General features: G+C 37.6%; 1 protein-coding gene across 1 annotated transcript in view; it reads left to right on the top strand.

The window, feature by feature from the left end:
* LOC146163904 (uncharacterized) overlaps positions 1–20,663 on the top strand; it is a 98,544-nt gene that overhangs the window by 22,298 nt on the left and 55,583 nt on the right. The window contains exons 10-74 of the mRNA XM_083380628.1: positions 20–158; positions 422–502; positions 788–967; positions 1,474–1,548; positions 1,790–1,963; positions 2,129–2,209; positions 2,389–2,568; positions 2,733–2,807; positions 2,994–3,167; positions 3,365–3,445; positions 3,637–3,816; positions 3,884–3,958; positions 4,032–4,205; positions 4,285–4,365; positions 4,506–4,688; positions 5,004–5,078; positions 5,158–5,331; positions 5,548–5,631; positions 5,715–5,894; positions 6,168–6,242; positions 6,677–6,853; positions 6,965–7,045; positions 7,126–7,305; positions 7,410–7,484; positions 7,558–7,728; positions 7,805–7,885; positions 8,060–8,239; positions 8,310–8,384; positions 8,525–8,701; positions 8,772–8,852; positions 8,917–9,096; positions 9,238–9,312; positions 9,395–9,568; positions 9,653–9,733; positions 9,856–10,035; positions 10,120–10,194; positions 10,268–10,444; positions 10,569–10,649; positions 10,731–10,910; positions 11,627–11,701; positions 11,765–11,938; positions 12,008–12,088; positions 12,330–12,509; positions 12,804–12,887; positions 12,966–13,139; positions 13,316–13,387; positions 13,476–13,655; positions 13,769–13,843; positions 13,910–14,092; positions 14,446–14,618; positions 14,698–14,812; positions 14,900–14,988; positions 15,220–15,427; positions 16,005–16,147; positions 16,237–16,372; positions 16,548–16,823; positions 17,084–17,368; positions 17,680–17,964; positions 18,074–18,167; positions 18,333–18,514; positions 18,819–19,070; positions 19,334–19,427; positions 19,708–19,883; positions 20,151–20,244; positions 20,391–20,566. Coding sequence (XP_083236754.1) covers positions 20–158; positions 422–502; positions 788–967; positions 1,474–1,548; positions 1,790–1,963; positions 2,129–2,209; positions 2,389–2,568; positions 2,733–2,807; positions 2,994–3,167; positions 3,365–3,445; positions 3,637–3,816; positions 3,884–3,958; positions 4,032–4,205; positions 4,285–4,365; positions 4,506–4,688; positions 5,004–5,078; positions 5,158–5,331; positions 5,548–5,631; positions 5,715–5,894; positions 6,168–6,242; positions 6,677–6,853; positions 6,965–7,045; positions 7,126–7,305; positions 7,410–7,484; positions 7,558–7,728; positions 7,805–7,885; positions 8,060–8,239; positions 8,310–8,384; positions 8,525–8,701; positions 8,772–8,852; positions 8,917–9,096; positions 9,238–9,312; positions 9,395–9,568; positions 9,653–9,733; positions 9,856–10,035; positions 10,120–10,194; positions 10,268–10,444; positions 10,569–10,649; positions 10,731–10,910; positions 11,627–11,701; positions 11,765–11,938; positions 12,008–12,088; positions 12,330–12,509; positions 12,804–12,887; positions 12,966–13,139; positions 13,316–13,387; positions 13,476–13,655; positions 13,769–13,843; positions 13,910–14,092; positions 14,446–14,618; positions 14,698–14,812; positions 14,900–14,988; positions 15,220–15,427; positions 16,005–16,147; positions 16,237–16,372; positions 16,548–16,823; positions 17,084–17,368; positions 17,680–17,964; positions 18,074–18,167; positions 18,333–18,514; positions 18,819–19,070; positions 19,334–19,427; positions 19,708–19,883; positions 20,151–20,244; positions 20,391–20,566 — 9,058 coding nt within the window. The remainder of the gene's footprint in view (positions 1–19; positions 159–421; positions 503–787; positions 968–1,473; positions 1,549–1,789; positions 1,964–2,128; positions 2,210–2,388; positions 2,569–2,732; positions 2,808–2,993; positions 3,168–3,364; positions 3,446–3,636; positions 3,817–3,883; positions 3,959–4,031; positions 4,206–4,284; positions 4,366–4,505; positions 4,689–5,003; positions 5,079–5,157; positions 5,332–5,547; positions 5,632–5,714; positions 5,895–6,167; positions 6,243–6,676; positions 6,854–6,964; positions 7,046–7,125; positions 7,306–7,409; positions 7,485–7,557; positions 7,729–7,804; positions 7,886–8,059; positions 8,240–8,309; positions 8,385–8,524; positions 8,702–8,771; positions 8,853–8,916; positions 9,097–9,237; positions 9,313–9,394; positions 9,569–9,652; positions 9,734–9,855; positions 10,036–10,119; positions 10,195–10,267; positions 10,445–10,568; positions 10,650–10,730; positions 10,911–11,626; positions 11,702–11,764; positions 11,939–12,007; positions 12,089–12,329; positions 12,510–12,803; positions 12,888–12,965; positions 13,140–13,315; positions 13,388–13,475; positions 13,656–13,768; positions 13,844–13,909; positions 14,093–14,445; positions 14,619–14,697; positions 14,813–14,899; positions 14,989–15,219; positions 15,428–16,004; positions 16,148–16,236; positions 16,373–16,547; positions 16,824–17,083; positions 17,369–17,679; positions 17,965–18,073; positions 18,168–18,332; positions 18,515–18,818; positions 19,071–19,333; positions 19,428–19,707; positions 19,884–20,150; positions 20,245–20,390; positions 20,567–20,663) is intronic.

Genomic DNA, 20,663 nt, shown 5'->3' on the forward strand with positions numbered 1-20,663 from the left:
ATGGGATTACACGTTCAAGGTGAACAAGTCGGATGTTAACGAAAGTGCGAATGTTTCGTTCAACCATCTCACTCCATCAACATTATACCATATTGTTGCTACAACCCATGTTTTGGATCAATACAGTGTACCTGTTTACGTTTCACAAGCTAAGACAGGTAAGAATGTCAACAGCATTAAGCCAGTTGTCTCGAACTCGCGTTTGCTTTATTTGATTTGTGACCTGCTGTGCGTTCAATTAAAAAATGGTACAGCAATTAAATAGTCCTTCATTTTAACCAATTGCCAAATTGTTGTAGAAAAATTGGAGATCGAAGTGTAGGTTCTCTCGATCTAACATAAAAGCAATGAACATAATGGTTAATTGGTTACTTCATTTAATATAAACTGAAATCTGAATTGTGGGTTAATTGATTTACAGCCGACCAACCGATGAACATTACAATGACTGGCATTAACTTGAGTCCAGTGTCTGCTCGTTGGACATGCACCTATGTAATAAGTAAGTGAACATTCTCACATCGTGTTTGCTATTGATTTGAATATCAGTAGTAAGTCTCTTCGCTTCTTAAATCTCTACAATGCGTGTCGCCGTACACAGTAATTATATGTTGTTGTGATTTATATGCTGTTAACTGTTCACAGTCCTTTGTTTTGTCTGTCAGCAAGCCACGGTATGTTTAACACAAAATGTTTAATTAGGCTACTGGAAACACGGGAGTTTAAAAAAAGTACCCCCTACCCTACCGAGTTTTTGTCGATTTTTAAGCCCTTTGTATGTTTTCAGACGCCACATACTACATCTTTAAGTACTTCGTGCAAGGTCGCGTTCAACAATATAACTCAACCACAACGACTTCCACAATTAATAACCTACAACCAACGGTTCCATATAACGTTTCAGTGGTAGCATATAACAAGAAAAACGTTAAAGTTGGCATTTCTCCAACTTATACCAGTAAAACAGGTAACATTTCACATTTTCCTTAACAGTGCTGATTAATGTTTTAACATCACAGCCCACTTTTACCAAGAATTTATTTCAGTGCCCACTATAAGGCGGAAAAAATAAACACAAAAAGACGTGAATTTAAGATATTCGAAAATATCTATTTAACACTTTTTGCTCCAAATATGCAGGGATTGACTGTATTGTAAAAAAGGGAATCATATCATACCACAATAATGACTAAATATTAAAAATGTTTATCGCTAAACAATACTCAAGCAATACAAAACCACAAAAATGTATTACTTATATGTTCGAACAGCTTATAGCTTTTAATAGGGAAAAACAAACTTAAAGTGGTACGGCCCACCTACAAGAGGTTCGCGGGTCATAGGTCGTGAAGTGTTTTTCTGCAATTTAAATCAATTTCCAGCTTTTGTTACTTAAAATTCGTTATTGTTAATGTTTTGCATAAGCGTGTACAAATTTTCCAAAAAGATAGTTTTCTTTTGTTTTCGTTGCAGACCTTTATAATATAACTATCGTTTACACCAAAGTAACAACCACATCGATTGCTTTTGAGTGGACTCCTGTAGAAGGTAAGTAAACTAAACTATACCTCATATTTTGTAGAATACTCCAATAGCAGCTTTACGTTGCTGATCATAGAATGTAGTTTAGGTACAATTTTCAAAGTTTTTACTATTACAAGGCTACATTGTTATCTGGTATATTTACAATTTAACAAAACAAAATATTATAGTATACATGTTTTTAGTTCTTCGAAAATATATTGTATGTTTCCAGCTTGCGCGACATAGTGCGTCTTTGCTGTTTCAGGTGCATTTTTGTACAACGTGTCGACTACCACTCAAAATAAAACCAAATATTTTGAAAGCTACATTAACAAGACCACTTTAGATGAGTTAAATCCAGGCTGGACCTATATCATGCATGTTCAGGCATATACTAGAGCTGTCATACTTATAGGCGATTCTGATGACCAACCAATCAGTAAGTTACGCTTACAACACAATTTGTTTGAATTATATAAGCGTTCGTTTTTACCATGGATTATGATAGGAAGTTTCTTAGACTTAAATTTAGTATGTGTTTTAGAATGACAGGTTGTATATTAAGATGGTTTCCACCTTTTTAACACCCCCTGTACCTTTTCAGCAACACTGCCCGTCAATATTACTCTTTCGGTGGTTAGAATTGATCCACTGGAAGCCGATGCTGTATGGCATAATGTTGAAGGTTTGTATGTGTCCTATTCAAACGTAGTGTGGTTTTTTAAATACTTGGGTATCATATTAAATGTCTTTCATGGCCTTTCAGAAAGTTAATAAACAACTTTTTATAATAGTATTAAACCGACCGGGTACCAACATGTATACTCGATTTAAAGAAAATCGAGTAACACGGTTTTGCTGTAGGTTCCAAGTACTTCATTGTCAAGTACCGAGCGAACGGTGAACCATACTCCATCAACACGACGAGAACCAAGACGACCATTAACCGATTTGTTTCAAACTCTCCTTTTAACATAACCGTTTACGCTTATGATGCAGCCGGTCTTGTCATGGGCAAGTCAAACACCTACCGCCACGAGACAGGTGATGCTGGGCATTTTGTTAGCTAGTTGTTGTCAAAAAGGTACTTGAGTTAAAGTTCCGTAGTAAAAAACATATTATTACTTGGCACTAAGAAAGATTTTTTTTGTTTAATTACTATATATCCCAAATAGTAAAATCGTGTTTATGTTTTCGTCGCGAAACAGATCTACAACCAATAACAGTTCAGGTTGCGAACCAAACGTCCTCAACAGCTACTATTAAATGGAACTCCATTCCAGGTTACACAGATATTTGTAAAATTATGTTGCAATACATTTGTTCAGATATTGAACAATAGGCTTAAATTAGGTTTGGGATAAGTCATACACAGTGAGTCAAGAGCAAAAAAACTAGTGATAAGATGACGTTGTCCCGTTGCTTTCACTTTTGAAAAAAAATCACTTCGTAAAAATATGCTTTTTTAGGCGCAACGGGATATAACGTCACCATCACAAACAAGGGTGTGCCTCGCTTCATCGGATCATCCACCAATCAGACAAAGCTAAATCAGTTGCTTCCCGTTCGCACCTATATAATATATATACGGGCATATTCCTCCTCTGGTGTGCTCGTGGGCGAATCAACGCTTAAACCCTTTAGTAAGTTCAAACAGTTTAACTGATTTCCCAAATCGATAAATTTAACTTGTGTTTCGGTCATTTCGTACACTGAAACTGCTAATAGTTTTGTATTGAATTTTGCCGCTTCTAAACGCGATTCATTTTGTTGGAATCTTGTTCGATGAACACATCCCATAGTAACGAAAATGATCACGAAAAAAAATATTTTATTTTAGCCACTCCTCTCTCGATCATCACCACATATGTGACGAACATCAATTCTGTCGAGGCAACTTTAAAGTGGGATAACGTACCAGGCAAGAATAAAGTTTCCATGGCACTTATATCAGCGTATTAGATATAGAATAAACCTGATAACAACCATATGCACTTTTAAGTTGTTTAATATATAACAAACCATTTACAATTTTAAATTCGTTGAGTATACTACAGTTTATTAACGTATGGTTACGACATATTATAGTAATGTTAGTGTTTGTGTCTCCAGGTGTCGCCAAGTTTGTTGTCACTCACGAGATCGGCGGAACGACCTACACTCAAAATCTCACCACCACCGGTACGACCATTGGTGATTTGAATCCGCAGTTACCTTATAACGTAACGGTATTCGCTTACAACAATGAAGGCGTCGTTATTGGTAAATCGGTCGTTGTTAGCAACAAAACAGGTAAGCTGTCTTAACTAAATTTTTGAGTACAAGCATCATTCTTGTAAATATATATTGTTTCACTTAGAACTCGCAAACATCACGATACTATTCTCGAAGATTACTCCTAGTTCTGCTGTTGTGGAATGGACCCCGGTTATTGGTACTTTAGTATATTACTTGGTCTAATCGTTATGTAAACGAATACTTACTTTACCGTGTATAACATTCATTAGGTGCTTCACAATATAACATTACACGGAGTTTTGCGCCGGTTCCCATGGTCTTCCCGGGTAACATTAACAAAACTAATCTCAACGATTTGACCCCTGCTGAAACTTTTACGCTGAAAATCAGTGCATATAGCAAGGATGGAGTTCTAATCGGCGAATCAACCGTCGGTGCGCTAAGTAAGTATTGTCGCTAAATATAACAATGATACGATATTGAAGATGTAGGCCGATATGTGGTAACATCAAATTTTTTCAGCTACCCTTCTGAGGAACATTTCCCTGACAATAGAAAATGTCACTGCAGTGACCACTGACCTAAAATGGAATAATGTAATCGGTAAGAGATTTTTGAAGCAACGAACCGCACGTTTTATTTAAACCATTTTATGTCTATTAGGTTTTTTTATCAATATTTGGTGAAATATTATTGTTTTTGTTTGTTTAATACGCTATTTATCAATTTGTTCTATGTGAAAGGTTCAACACATACTGTAGTCGTTTACACCGTGGACGGAAAACCAATTTCTCAAAATGTCACCGAAGGCACCACCACAACCATCAGCGATTTTCTGCCAAATACACCGTTCAATGTAACCGTTTTTGCTTACGATAAAAACGGAAAACTGATAGGAAAATCCAATCCATTGACAGATCGAACAGGTAACATTCGTCGCATTAGACAAGAAAATACTAGAATCTTTTATATTATATATTACTGGAATCATTTATATATTGATATGTTATTTTTTTAAAATAGCTAAAACAACTTTCCAAAAATCCAACAACAATGAAGTTGTTTTAGATCTTTTTAAACTTGGTGGTTCTTGATTTATCTTGCAATATAAATAAATGACAACAACTGTAGTACAGAAATATATCTTAATATAAACAATAAAATTAATAATATTTTTATTTTACTGAAAATGCCCTAAAACGTTTGAGCTTTATTTCCAACATTTCTATTGATTTTGCCAGATCTTTTCAACATGACCGCCACCATTGCCGAAGCGTCATCAACTTACGCAGTACTCAAATGGACACGAGTTCCAGGTTTAATAAATCAATATTTTTCTGCGATGTCCTGGCCACAATTACCTCATGTTTTATTCGCATCAATTTTGTCGTTAAGGAACCTCCAAGTACAACGTCACGTACACGAGGAAGGCTATCACCTTAGAAACGACGTCGCCGGATAACGTTACGACTTTAACGCAACTGAAACCGGGTCATACGTACACTTTTACTGTGACGTCGTACAGTGAAACTGGAAGAGTTCTTGGAAAAACCAGCGTAACTCAACTGAGTCAGTCATTCTGGGATATTTTTTGACCTTAATGAGAATTTAATTTCCACTGAACAATTCGTTCCAAAACTGTCTCAACGTATATCAGCTAAAATCAAAAATTTGTTTTTTTTAAACTGTTGTTACTTTACTAGCAAAAATTTAAGTTAAAGGTCGCTATAACACGAACAGCGAAGCGACGTCTATGTTGTACTCATAACCTTTCTATTTTACTAGCGACCCGCCCCGTGGTCATCTATACCAATCTGCTGGGTTCGACCCCGGTTTCCGCAAACGTTACATGGACACCAGTTCCACCAGGTAACATCATGCATTTCTGTTTTGTTGTATATCTCTATTGCAATAAAGCAAGAAACTCGAATGAAGACTAATTCGTTTTGCAGGTTCTTCAACTTTTGTCGTCGAACACCAAGTAGAAGGAAGGAACTACTCACAAAATGTGACAACCAACGCTGCAGTTATCGCTGGACTCATCCCGGGCTCGTCGTACAATCTTACCGTACTTGCCTACAGTGCTGACGACGTCCTGATCGGAAAATCTGTTTCTTACAGCAACAAAACAAGTAAGTGTTGCTATTCGGTAGGGCATAAAAAGTATTTGTGACAACACTTAAAAAAAATATGTTAATATTTTAAGGCGAACTTTATATCTAGTGGTTGTCTTATTTTCCACTTGCACCATTACCAGGATGTTATTTTTTTAAATAGCGACATGGGTCTCTGTTATTTTTTTATATAGCGACATGCGTCCGACATTGCGTGTTATAACTCGTATTAGTCTATTCGCATTAATAGATTGACCCTTTTTAAACGTTTTTATATTATGATTAAAACAGAACTTCAGCCAATAAAAGTGACTCCTTCCAATATTACCCCGACAACTACAGATTTGAAATGGACACCAGTATACGGTTTGTAGTTTGATTATCATGCGGCGAATTTTATTGGCGCAAGATTGACTGTTAAGTGATTTAAGGATAGAAAAGATCAAAGCAGAGGCTTTAAAAACATGTGACCACTTTTCTGTTAACGATTACTTATAATATGTGAAATATTATATATTCGGTAAGATGATTGATATATTTGGTAAGATGAGATGATTATATACAGGCCGTTTAATACTTGGTTTATTTTGTTCTGTAATTATGGTTCACCCTATATTAGTAAAATGTATAGTAATCAACCCGGATATATCAGCTTTTTTGCCGTAAAGCATGAACATTTTTATATTATAATGTGTTACTATTCTTAGTTAACAAATTTATTTTCCGCGTGTTCTCATATTTTATTGGTAAATGCAAGTACATAAAATAGTCTACACTGCTACAATAAAAGTTTCTTTTAGGAGCAAGTCGTTACAATGTAACATACTCGAGAGAAAAATTGCCGGCCCTCGTCATGCCAACTACCGAGCCAAAGGCGAAACTGACCGATTTGTCACCAGGACAAACCTACAACATTACTATAACCGCCTTCACAGACACAAATATTGTTGTTGGAATATCGACTTTTAATTCCTTAAGTATGCACAGTTTTCTTTTTATGTCAAAGTAAATTTGTATTCCGAACTTTACAAACCCGAGTTCTACTTCAAGAAGATGAAACGTTGATAACATTTCACATTGTTTTTTAGCCACGACTCCGGTGAACATCACTTTGTCTATTGTCAGCACTGGACCCGAAACGGCCAATGTTGCCTGGAGTACAGTTAAAGGTAGAATATTATTTCTCGTGTTGTTTTGAACTATTATGTTGTATCGTCGTTATTTTATGCATATTTTGTTTGTTCTGTAGGCGCTATTAAGTTTACCGTTGAACATGAGAGTAAAGATTTGCCAAGGTCTAAAAACGTGACCACCAACCAAACATCCATTGCCGGTTTGATCCCTGGAATCTCCTATAACGTTACTGTTACCGCATTGGATAACAATGGTGTTGTTATTGGAAAATCTGTTTCTTATTACAACGTTAATGGTAAGCGATTTTCGCAGTGCCGTAATACGTAAAAAAACATTGGTTAAAATAACTAAAATCAAAATAATTGCTTAACTTAACGCGTTGCGTTGTATTTTACGTAGCACTCCCAAAAATAAATGTCACACTGGAACATGTAACTCTTACCTCCGTAAAAGTAGACTGGAACAACGTCGAAGGTAAGCTCATCTCCTTTTGTTACGCGTTTTCTCATATGCGAAAATTAAACCTGACTTTTATTTTTATTTGCAGGCGCGCTGAATTACACAATCACAGTAACTAACGCCACGACCACAAACTTGACTGTAGGCAGCAACAAGACCAATGTTTCTAATTTGTCACCGGGATACACGTACACCGTAAGAGTGTACGCACACTCAAACTCGGGTTTGCTACTTGCACAGTCTCCGCCAAACACATTAAGTAAGCATTTCACATTAGTTTGAGGCGAAAGTATAACTCACAACAGCTATAACCACAATTCGACGTTTTTTTGCAGAAATAAAACCAACTAATTTCACTCTACACGCTGTCGACGTTACTCCTGTGACTGCTAAAATTAAATGGCAACACGTGAATGGTAATTATATATTGGTGGTTTGTCGATTACTATTCACGAAACTAAATAATGACTTTGTTTCAATAAATAAACTTTAACCTACCTTTTTAACATAGACGTGTATCAGTTTATATTTGTAGAATGTCTTTAAGTTTCTGTTACCCAGGTATGTAAAGGGTATATTGCTTTATTTAGGTACGAAATACTTCAACGTCAAATACAAGGTAAATGGACAGAACTTTGAGAAAAACGTTACGAACAACGAAACAACAATTGAACGACTGGTTCCCGATTCCCCGTTCAACGTCACGGTTTACGCACATGACGCGACAGGAATTGTGATTGGAATATCGAACACCTACCGAAATCGTAGTGGTGCGTTTCACTGGACGTCAGCTTGTAAAAGTCGTAAGACGGTTGTAACGAACGTATTTTTTTGGTTTAGAATTACATGATATTCTGATTGAATTCTCCGACATAACGTCGACTTCAGCAGTCGCCGGATGGTCTCATATACCAGGTATATACCTAGCAGTAACTCTTATTGTGTGAGAATCGAAACATAAGGTTGTAGATTAAGTTTACTCAATACCCAGTTTCATGTTGATCAGAAATGCATTATTTTTATATAACTATTTAAAACAAATACCCAAAACGAAGGTACTATTAACTACACGATCACCTACTCGCGAGGCAACTTTTCTGAAGATCAGCATTCGCCGATCAATGAATTAGAGTTAAATAACCTGCAACCCGGCTGGACCTACTTGACAGAAATCAAGGCTTACGACACCAAAACGGATTTACTCGTCGGTGATTCTGATCTACACGCCTTCAGTAAGTGTTTTTAATCTATTCGTGGTTTCCACCCAGCGCTAGCAAATTAAACTTGATTGTAAATTTTCAGCTACAAATCCGCTGAACATCACTTTGCATGTTGTCAATGTTTCTCCTGTCACTGCAGTGGCAAAGTGGGAACCAGTCAAAGGTAAGTAAAGACCAGTCAGTAAAACGTGGTTAAAGCCGAACACTAACTGATTACTTGTTAAAAGGTGCTGTAAAATTCACTTTAAAACACATCACGGATGGCAGAGAGTATGTTCAAAATATTACCACTTTCAATGCAACCATTAGTGGACTGATTCCGTCTGTTCCATACAACGTCACTGTTGCTGCCCTTGACCAGGACGACATCGTGATTGCACTGTCTCAGTCGTATGTGAATACCACCGGTAAATACACTTTTTGATATTTTTTTTCTTTTATGGATGTCTTTTGAATTTATAAAGGCATGTTCAAAACATTGTATTACGATATTTTTTTTAAGAAAATGTGCTTTATTAAATAAATAACTTACTTAAACGCTTCTTAAGAAATCGAGAGGGTGAAGCTTATTATCCCGGACGTTTCATCAACTACGTCATCTTTGACATGGAATCCAGTTGACGGTTGGTTTATTTGTAATAACGATCATACCTAACACGTTTTCCATTTTCTGATATCCATTAACGTCCGATTATATTAAAACAGGTGCATCCTCTTACCACATCTGGATATCCAAGGGCAACATGACCAAGGTGTCCTATCCGTTAGCAAACAATACCACGCTTACTGGATTAAAACCGGGCCAAACATACGAGGTCAAACTAACTGCATTGACGAGCAAGGCTGTAACGGTCGGAGAATCGCTTGTCCAAAATTTTAGTAAGTTGTATTCTTTAACTTGATTTAAGTTCTATGCTACTTTTTTATGAAGATCTTTATATTTGTAACGCACTGTGTTTGCAGCAACACTTCCAACCGTCTTTACTTTGCGCGTTATCAACACCTCGCCCGTTTCGGCCAAAGCTGAGTGGAATCCGGTTGCAGGTAACTGCCGATGCCTAATCGAGTATATATGCAAACCGCATTTAAAAACGTTAAAAATGTGTTGTCACATTTTACGCAAAAGCGTGCTTTAAATATCGCGTCACAATAATTTATCATTCCAGATGCGACGCACTATACTGTCGAGGTAAACTTTGACGGGAAAAACACATCTAAAAATGTACCGACCAACACAACAACGATCCAAGACCTAACACCAAGTGAACCCTACATTGTCACCGTGTCAGCTTTCGACAAAAATAATGTCGTCATTGGACAATCGAAATCTGTCAGCAACGCAACAGGTCAGTGTAACTATGTTAAAATAACTGAAATTTGTCTTCACTTATTGTGTTAGAGTTTTAAATGTCTTGGTTTTTTATCTTAAGATATCGAGCCAATAGATGTAAATGTCGACAACGTTACGTCTACTTCGGCAACCGCTAAATGGACACCGGTGAAAGGTAAAGTTTTATGTAGATTGAGTAAATCTGTTGGCTATTTCAGCAATCCATTAACAAATTCTAATACTTACAGTTGCATCGCAGTACAATATCACTACCTACTTTGCTAAACAAGTCATTCAAAAGGCGGTAATACCGAACACCACAACAACGGTTGAGAAGTTAAAGCCCGGTCTGCCATACGAAATAATTGTACAAGCGTACACAAAATCCGGTGTTCTGGTCGGACAATCCACCATCAAGTCAATAAGTTAGCACTGTTATAATATGTAATTGTATTGTTTAACAGTGTTATCTGGCCTGTTTTCATACATTACCGGTTGAAAATTGTAACTTGGTTATCTTGAGATCTATAAACTTTTTTTTTATTTTAGCAACCAAACCAACCACTTTTGTTCTGGAGATTGTTGATTCCACGCCGGTTTCTGCCAGCTTGGGATGGCCCAACCTTGAAGGTGGTCATTTATCACCGTTACTATAATTAATAATGCCTGTTTTTTTAACGCGAATGACGATTCAAACATAACCTGTTTCAGGCTCACCGACTTTTGTGGTGAAGCACACCGTTAATGGGACCGAGTACGCGAAGAACGTCACCACTAATCAAACCACATTGGGCAACCTTATCCCTAAAGTCCCGTATGATGTTGCCATCATTGCCGTGGACGGTAGTGGCAATGTGATCGGAAAGTCCATGTCATACACCAATGCGACAGGCACGTTACGATTTTTCTAATTGGTTTACGTAAACAAATCTTAGAGTCAAAAAGCGCTAGTACTTGTTAGCCTCGTACGACCAGACTATAGCTGTGAACATTGTGTGTTGCGATGTACAAATTAACCGCATAATTGTTATAGAGTAGACCAGCGTGGTCCAACTTCTTTTCATCGCGGGCCAAAAACATTTTTTTTATCTTGCGGGCCAATGTTTTTAAATAGCAATTCTTAGTCTTATTGCTGGCAAAATAAAGCCTAATGGCATATATACTAACTTTATGAAATGCACACCTTTGTTCAGCAACGTTAGTTGTGAAATAATTTCAACACCAAAATTTTGCAAATTCCTTACCTTGACCCTTAGGTTTTGCGAAACTGGTTAAGTTTTAGGCTAGGCGAGTATCTAAAAATAAAGAACATCGTTGAACAAAGTGGTATTGTTATACATCACAAGGATCATTCACAAAGTTTTTTTTGTCAATTACAATAACAAAAAAATAAAAAATTGAAATGATATTGCTGGATTGAAGCAAAGCTGACTATCAGTTTGCGGGCACAAAAAAGCGGAACTCGCGGGCCAACTTTGAGCCGCGGGCCTGCAGTTGGTCCACACTGGAGTAGACGAACCAACTTAAACACAATTTAACCCATTTAATGCATGTTCGAATATTTATTGAGATTTTAACCTTTGTAAAGTCGAATTTGTTTTTAACAGTATTGGACAAGATTACAATCACCATTGCCCAGACCACGCCGACGTCAGCCAACATTACATGGACCCCTGTCGGAGGTATACTTAACCATGATCAGCATATTATTGCACGTGCCTTGTATAACGTTCTTGTATATGCAGTTGCGAAAGATTATAATGTCTCGTACACGGGCCGTAACCAAACCATCCCAATTGAAGTACCGTTCACAAACACGACTTTGACACCGCTACATCCAGGATGGAAATACAGTTTAAAGGTAGAGGCCATCGCCGGAACAAACGTATTGGTTGGTGAATCGACAACACTGTCCCTGAGTGAGTATTTCATGTCCAACAGCGATTTGTTTAGTATGTACGTTTGTTAACGCTTTTAATGTGTTTTAGCTGTACCTCCGTCGATAATCCCCCTTACATTGGATAACGTCACAGCTTTGAAAGCCGGTCTGAGTTGGCCTGTAGTAAAAGGTAATAACATTAAACAGATCAACTTCTGTAATTTACACTAAACGCATGTTAGACTGTTTGTCGATTATCGAATGAAATGTTGTTCATACTAATAAACGTTTTTCAAATTTAAAACAACAAAATTTATGAAATGTTTTTCTATTACGGTCACTTTTGTGTTTTAGAATTTAGCTATTCATATTTAATTTACCCATTCAAATTTTGTTTAGTGCTGGTTACACAGTTTTGTTGTTTTTTGTAGACGCAAATCGCTATTTTGTTACACACACCATTAACGAAACCAGCACTTCGAAAAATGTAACCAATAATTCCGCTGTGATCGACAACCTGCTGCCTGAAACGACCTACAACGTAACGGTAGACGGCTACGATCCAACCGACGCTAAGATCTCAGTTTCGTCGGGCAAAACTTTCACGACAGGTAACTTATATTGGACTTTGTTTTTGCGCCTCAAGAGTAGTATGAACTGTCTGGTCTACCGGTTTAGAAATATGATGAAATATCGTACCCTGTTTGCTATTCTGAACCAAGCACGTGTAGTTAAACTTTTAATTTTAATTCAATTTAACATTCAGACTTTTATAACATCAACCTTAAATAGATAAATCGTTTGTGATAATCGCTATTAATTCTATTGTTTAAAATTCTAAAGTTAATATTTTGGTATTTGGGACTTAAACGAATTAAGTTATATATTATGAATCTACTGAACAGATGCGCTGTCGCCGAGAAACATTTCAGTTGGTATATCGGACGTCTCAGCTACATCTGCCACCGTTGAGTGGAACAGGGTACCAGGTAAGAACAGCTGTTTAATGGTGTGTTTGCGCTACCGTAGCGAAATAGAACAACAATATTTCTCGCTTTGTTTTACAGATGCTTCGATTTACTATATTACGTCGAGTTTCGCCAATCAAACCATCAGAATGCCTGACAATAAAACGGTTATAACCCAATTGGACCCAACCACGACTTACTCCGTAGTCGTGCGCGCTTTCACTCCAAATAGAGTCCTTCTTGGAACTTCAACTTCAAAAGCATTCACCACCAGTAAGTTTGAATGATTTACACACGAAACATGAACTGAACCATAGAACCATAACGAATAAATTTTCTATCATTTAAACATAATTTTGTAAGAACCTTGATAACACTTTGGTAATAGTTGGTTATACTTTCTTAGTTTAACAAATTTATCCATAATCATTTTGGATCTTTTCTTACAGAAAATATCTTATATTTGGACGTCAACAATAAAACAGGAACCACTGCCACTTTCAACTGGACTGCGGTTCACGGTTAGTTTTTACATATTACGCAAAACAGCTGAATCGTTACTATTTTTTGGCCTACTATTTTATATCAATTTTTTATTTTATTCAACAGGGGCTGTGTCGTACACGCTGACGTACAGCTCCAACGGAAAACCGGTTTCAAAATCAACTCTACGGTCGTCTATAAAGATCTCAGATCTGATTCCATCAACTCTGTACAAAGCATTCCTACGTGGCATGAACATCTCAAACTTGCCGATTGCTCAATCAAAGTTGCTTACATTTAAAACAAGTGGGTTGACTAGTAGTTCTCAACTGATTTATCAGCAAGTTTCTTATATTTTTGCTTATCTTTATACGTTCTAAGTATAACGTATAACAACATGACCATTGATTTTACCGTAGATAACTTGACTATCAATTTCACCGAAACCGCTATCGGGCCAACATCCGCCGAGGTTTGGTGGAAGTCAACTGAAGGTTCGAGTTTGACTTTGCAAAGTTTTTAACGTGCATTTGCGCTTTTAACGTGATTTTATTTTAAAGCGGTGACGAGGTACATAGTTTCGCACATCTCTAACCAATCAAAACCAGTTGCAAACTCAACTGAGAACAACTACCTTGTAATGCGAGACCTGGAGCCGGAAACGAATTATACAGTTCTGGTGGAGGGATATAACAGAAACAACGCATCTATTGTTAAGTCTGATCCTTTGGTTGTTGCCACTCGTAAGTATTAAAACCAAGGTATTTCGTCTACCCAAGTGATTTCCAAATATGCTAAGATAATCTGTATGGTGGTGTTCTTACATTTCTTAATGATTTGCAGCCCCTAATTTCAAAAAAGTAAAAGTAAAACATCATCTTTAGGAGAAGATCTATAAACTGAAAAGCTAAATTCATTTGAAGAAAAATATGTATAACGAAGTTTAATGAAATTGTTTTTTGCCTGTATAATTTCATCTATTTTCGGAGAAAACAGCTTTGCTTTTGGGTTTTCTAAGGTACAGTCAACATTTTGGAAACCGTTGACTGAGCAAACTTTATCCTGTACAAACATTGCTTCTTTATCTATCTTAAAGGACCGGAGTTGGGAGTTAGAACGCTGGACAGCTGGTCCAACCCAGTGTCGGCTTGGCTGACCTTCCAACCCTTGGACAACAACACAGAAAGTTACCTAGTGGACATCGCACCAGTTTCGAACACCACAAATATTACAGACTCAGTTAAAATTTCTTTTGAGAGTGCCTCTGCGGTAAGATTTGTTTGGTGCTGGCATCCTACCTAAGTTCATAAAAAAATAACATGCAATAAAACTAAACTTAACTTTCTAGATATATAACGCATCCTTTTGGGGAACACTGCGACCAGTTACGGACTACCGCTTCACTATTTTTACGGTCCTTACGCACGAAGAAGGCGAACCTGCTTATGCTTACATCAGAACAAGTAAGTTACGTTTGTACCAGTGCAAACTACGATTTTATAACTTTACTAATTACTAATTGGCCTAATGAACAATGTATTTCTTTACAGAGCAATTCGGAATGCCAAGTAACATAACCGCCACAAATGTGACGACAACAGGCTTCGCCCTGAACTGGAATTCTGTTCCATTTGCCCAGGTAGGTTGATAAACATACAATAATAAAACGGAAGCAATCCGTTGGCAGTTATTGATTATGTCTAAAATGTTCAGGAAGTTGCAAAAGATAAATTATTTTACGGAATAAGTGTAAGTCGAACTTTCTCATGAAACATAAATTGAACTTGAGGAACGAAACTCTGTGGGACATAACTTTTTACAGATTTGCAATATTTCGGGGACATACCAAAAAAACACTGCTCCATTTTAGGGATACAACATCCACGTCCTGTTGCCGGATGACTTAGAGCGTGTGCTTGTTGGCAACAAGTCGTACAAGGAAGTTCGAACGATTAGAAACATCAGACCCAACCACGTCACCGTAAGCGATTTGCTTCCGGGCAAGAAGTACCTCGTACAAGCTCACGCCTTCGTAAACGGTCATATTTCTCCACCCGACGCTTTGACAGTGGCCACGGGTAAGCAGTCGGTATCACCAACATAAAAGTTGGCCAAAAATGATTTGTTTTTAAACTTCATGAATGAATTAAATTTAGGCAGTAGACTTGACTACGGACATTTGGTTCAATGATTTTGGTTCTTGCTTGGATGTTAGGGCAGTTGTTGTTTTCTTGTGTAATTTTTGTAATCCTGTTGTGAATTATTTTTTCAAATAACATTATTAAACCTTAGTAAACCATACACGGTTTTCTTTAGTATATTATCAAACTTTTTTTGGAATAAAGCCTATTTGACCTAAAATTTGATATTTTCGGATTTTTTTGTTTCATGGAAATAATTTAAATAGTATAATACCTATTTCACAAATAAACGAAGGCCTTAGCAGCTACAAAGAGTCTAGTTTTAACCACAGTAATGTATCGGCATTGTAATGCATATATTAAACTATGTTTTCCTTATAACAATAAACTGGCTATTCATGTCGGCTATCGTTAAAATTATAGATTTGCAATTCCCATACTTACGCTTATTTAACTACTAGTTCTTAACTCACGCTTGTCTAGTTAAGCTATTTATTCGGATTTCACCACGCAGAACCCAAATCCCCCAGTGGTATGGAAATTGTACACATGTCTCCATCTTCTCTAACCACCTTCCTCAAAGCCACTGCCGGAGCAATGTACTACAATCTGTCGATTGCAAAGGTCAACTCGTCAAGCGTTCTTCAAGAGAAGAAGGTAATTTATTGTCAAACACCTATTTAATCGATTCGTACAAGACAGGTTGTTGAAAGAAATCGATAATATATTTATTCGGTTTTCTATAGATCGAAGCATTCACTGTCAAACCAAATACTACCATTGTGTTCGATGATCTTGAGCCGGATACCGAGTATACAGTTACGGGCATAGCCTACTCCAATAACGTTCCGAGTAAACCAGTCAATTTAACTGGTTACACTGGTAAGTCAAATATCTACAGTAATTAAGGTATATAACTATTCTCTTCGCTAATGATAACGAGTTCTGCTTGAATTCTCTCCTTGTAATTTGTCTTTGACCCTCTAATCACTTTGCACTAGTCATTTAACCCTCACCTTTACTAATATGTAGAATTTCATCTTATTTTCTCATTTAGATCTCATTCCTCTTCTGCAAGGCAACGTTTCGCATTCCAACCGAAGCGTTATAGTCGATCTAAAGCGAGGCAACTGGACACCAACCAACTACGTCGTAAAATTGCGACTGTTCAGTGACCGACAGGAACTTAAAGAACTGATTGTTAATCCAAATGAAAGCACGTCGGCGATAGAGTTTCCAGATAAACAGCTCGGTCAAAAGTATCTCGTAACAGGCTTCAACACCTACAAGGAATTAAACGGTCCGGAATCTGACATCGGCTCAGTAGTCATCCGTAAGTTCGTTTAACATCCAAGAACTATATCATTCCCGACAAGATTTTGTCTTTATAAGGTTCGACGAATTTTAATGGGAAGGCCCTGGCGTTGTGTACTTTATTAAATGCACAATATACCCTGAAGTTTTATTTAAGGGGATATATCGTGTGTTGATTGAGTCGTTTTGTTTAGTATCGATTCCTAAAATTTATCATCCAAAGTAAAATGGGCATGTTTATAATTACACACCGGTCATTAGCCCTATTTGCACCTACAGCTCCCGCCGAACCGCTCGACGTCGTGGCGGTCCGAAACGGAACGACTATCACTGTCCAGTGGAGGTCATCGCCGGGAAGAGCAGACGAATACAATGCGACCATCCATCAGCAGATTGACCCGTCAGTTATATCCAAGCGCACGTTTAAACCCGCTTCGCCCACCACACCCACGTCGTTCGCTCTGAACTTCAACAACGTGCTGCCGAGCGCTGTCTGGGTCGCAAAGGTTGTGGCTTTAAGCTTCGGTGTCCCGAGCAACTCAACTGAATTCGTCTTGCCCAATGGTGAGCTTAATGCTAAGCCTCAACACAGCCGCACTTTGCGCATATTTGAGCAGTGTGAGAATATGTTCACACACTCATAGCATTAGGGCGAAATGTAAGGTGGTAATAATGAAGATGTTGCGCACGGCTATTACACAACATTGAAAGTGATTGCACGAGGGAACCAGTAAACAAAAAATTCCCTCATTTTTGTTTTTTGATCTATATAGACTATATTTTTATAATTATGTTTAGGCCATCCACGCTTTACCGGGATTTTTTTATTTATCTTGTCAGCAAAAACATAAATGTTGTTTTCATATTTGTTGAAGATAACTCCGAACCCCCGCTTCCTGAAGTGATTTACGTCGGTGCGAGCAACTTAACCTTGGCAATCGAGCCTTTCGGAGATTTCTATTTGTGGTACGACATCAAGATTTACGCCCTTCCCAACGTCGAGCGACCCCTGCACGACGTGCGCCACAACTCGTCCACCACTACCTTGCAGTACCTCCAGTTCGACAATCTGGTTTTGGGAACGCAGTACTATGTCTACGCTTCGCGCAATAACGAAAGTTTCTCGGAGCCGGATCAATTTATCAAGAGGGTCGTAATCCGTAAGTAACGTTCCTTTACTTTTGCCTGGAGTGTATTTATAAGGTATTAAACGCCTCTTTTACGTATTTTATCAGATTTATTTAAAAACAAAAAACTATAATTTTACAGTTCCTGGACAAGTTAACATCACCGATACTAAACCATCGTTTGACAGCTCTAAGATCTCAATGCAGCGACCAACCGGCGTATCAGACTCATTTATGTAAGTTTGACAAATACATGGCATATATACAAATTGTTGCATAAAGTCTTCTAATTTTTTGCTTAAATTTTTGCAACATCAGCTCATTTTTGCTTTGTGTTTAGCGAACGCAAAATGTATGAATATTGCCGAATTGCCTTTAAAGTAATGGTCCATCTGTTTTAGTGTGACACTACGCGATCCTGCGGGCGATGTTGTGTACAACAAAACGTTACCTCCCGACAAGAGTTTGCCTACCTTGAATTTCACCATTAACTCGCTGGAGCCCAACACTTCGTACAGCGGAAACGTGGTGACGGACAGCAATTCGACCTACAGCAAACCGGTGGATTTGGGCTTTACAACGCGTAAGTTTTTTTTAAGATTGGTGGGAATTAACGCAGCTTACGGTATCAAGTGAATTGGATTTCATTCGAAATCGCAGTTAATAAATGTTGTTCCACGTGTAGAATATACGTTGCATGTAACCTGTGATACACTAATTGGTACAAACCTATAAAAAACTTATATTGGGTAATAATACCTCAGAGTAATATGATTCAGGGCTAGGAGTTTTTTACAATTTTTAGTCAGCGCAATCAGTACCGCAACGGACGGTTATTATATGCCGAAATACGAGGATTTAACTTAACCTCTTAATGCTTTGTGCAGTTATTCGGCCTGTGTCCGAGCCTGGCAATTGTGCCAATCATTCGCTCGATTCCTACGTGAGCATCGCGCTAGCTTCCAACGTAACCAGCATCGTCGAGGAAAAGCCGCTGGTGAAGAGCAACGTTACTGAAAACTTCCCTCCCAGCAACAAAACGTGGATCATGCGGCCCGGCGAGAAATACGTCGGACTCTTCGTCTGCAAGAAGAATCACTCGTACCTCGCGCCCAAGACGGTGCTGACCTTCGTCAATCGTGAGTTTAAATATTTTTGAAAAATAAAAAGTAACGTTGAATTGAACTAAAAGTGATTTAAAATAGGGATTTTTTTAATTCTGTTATTTATGGAATACATTCTATAGTGATAAATAACTGTTTTATTTTTTATAATGCGCGTTATTTATATATACGCCAGCGTTAACTGTCTTTTTGGTGGAATTTCCGTATAGCCTAGATATATTCTTCTTACTGGTTGCGTTTCACGATCGTAATCACAATATGTTTTATAAATATTTTAGCACCGGGTGGTGTGGCAGAAGGAAGTGTTAATTCAACACTGAACACGCTTCAGTTTACCTTCGACAAACCCTCCGGGCGTGTAGACAAGTACAAGTAAGCAGTATACTTCCCATTTTTATAGTAACTAAATGAAATAGGTGCTATCGCTTTTCTTGATTTTTTTTTTTTTTTTTTGTTTAAATTAAATTTCAAAAATCATAAGTGTCTTGAATTATACATTCTGTTTGGCGAAGCGTAAAAACGTTGCTAGCTGGGTTATAAACAAAAGATTTTTTCATTCAATTTTGTTCGGAATAAAACTACAAGTCAAGACATGGTTCAATGTCTATACTTAAAGTTTATGAGCTGTTCATTGAGCTTTTTGTTTTGCCAGCGTCACTTTGAAAGTAAACGGGTCAGTAAAATCTTCCGAAGCTATCGAGACACAAAACAAAACAATAACCACAAGTGTGTACGATAACCTGCTGCCTGGAACCTTGTACGAGTTGGAAGTTGTTGCCGTTAGCTACGATGTGAAGGGAGATTCGGTTAAACTTCCTGGAGCAACAGGTGCGTTAATAAAGTACTAACAACAGAAATTAGGGTTTCCGATAATATAGAATCGCGTGCACAGTCTGCTAAACCATAGTTGGCATTAATAAATTATTATTTTCCGATTTTGATATATGTCATAACTGTCATTTTTGACCGTAGAGTGCTTTGGACGTTCGTGTAATTTATAACTAAAAATATACAACATGTTTTCTGGCGCATATTGTTTTTATTTTAGCTAAGATACTTAACATGCAAATGTATTTTCCCTGTATTTTTACGCAGTGCCGGAAGCGATTGTTGACGGAACTCCCATCACTACACCTACCACTTTCAAAGCTACCTTCAGTCGTCCAATCGGTGGAGTCGACAAATACAAGTAAGGATCATTTTATCACTGCCTGTTTGCGTCTGTTGGTCAGAGCTATTATAACGCACTAACATTTTAGTCTCCCAAGCATTAAGCGTATTCCTCAACTAAAATGTAAAGTGGATTGTCAAAGAATCGCAAATATTGTTTGGTAGGTTACAACTGACAGGCGACGGTCCGGTTCTCCACGAACTCGAAGTTACGTCACCAAACGAAACCGTTACCACTCCAGTGATGACAAACCTGCAACCTGGCACCGAGTATAAGCTGACGGTTACCACTGTGAGCAATAACTTGACAAGCAAACCGAAGACAATTGTCGGAGTTACAGGTAGATCTTTGGAATAGGTTCCTGATTTTTCACTCGTTTGATTGATGGTTAAATGTGATAAACAAATTCTTTTTACAATAAAGATATTCTTTTTATT

Source organism: Ascidiella aspersa, chromosome 2 (genome assembly GCF_963924565.1).
Source record: "Ascidiella aspersa chromosome 2, kaAscAspe10.2, whole genome shotgun sequence".
Classification (NCBI taxonomy): domain Eukaryota; kingdom Metazoa; phylum Chordata; class Ascidiacea; order Phlebobranchia; family Ascidiidae; genus Ascidiella; species Ascidiella aspersa.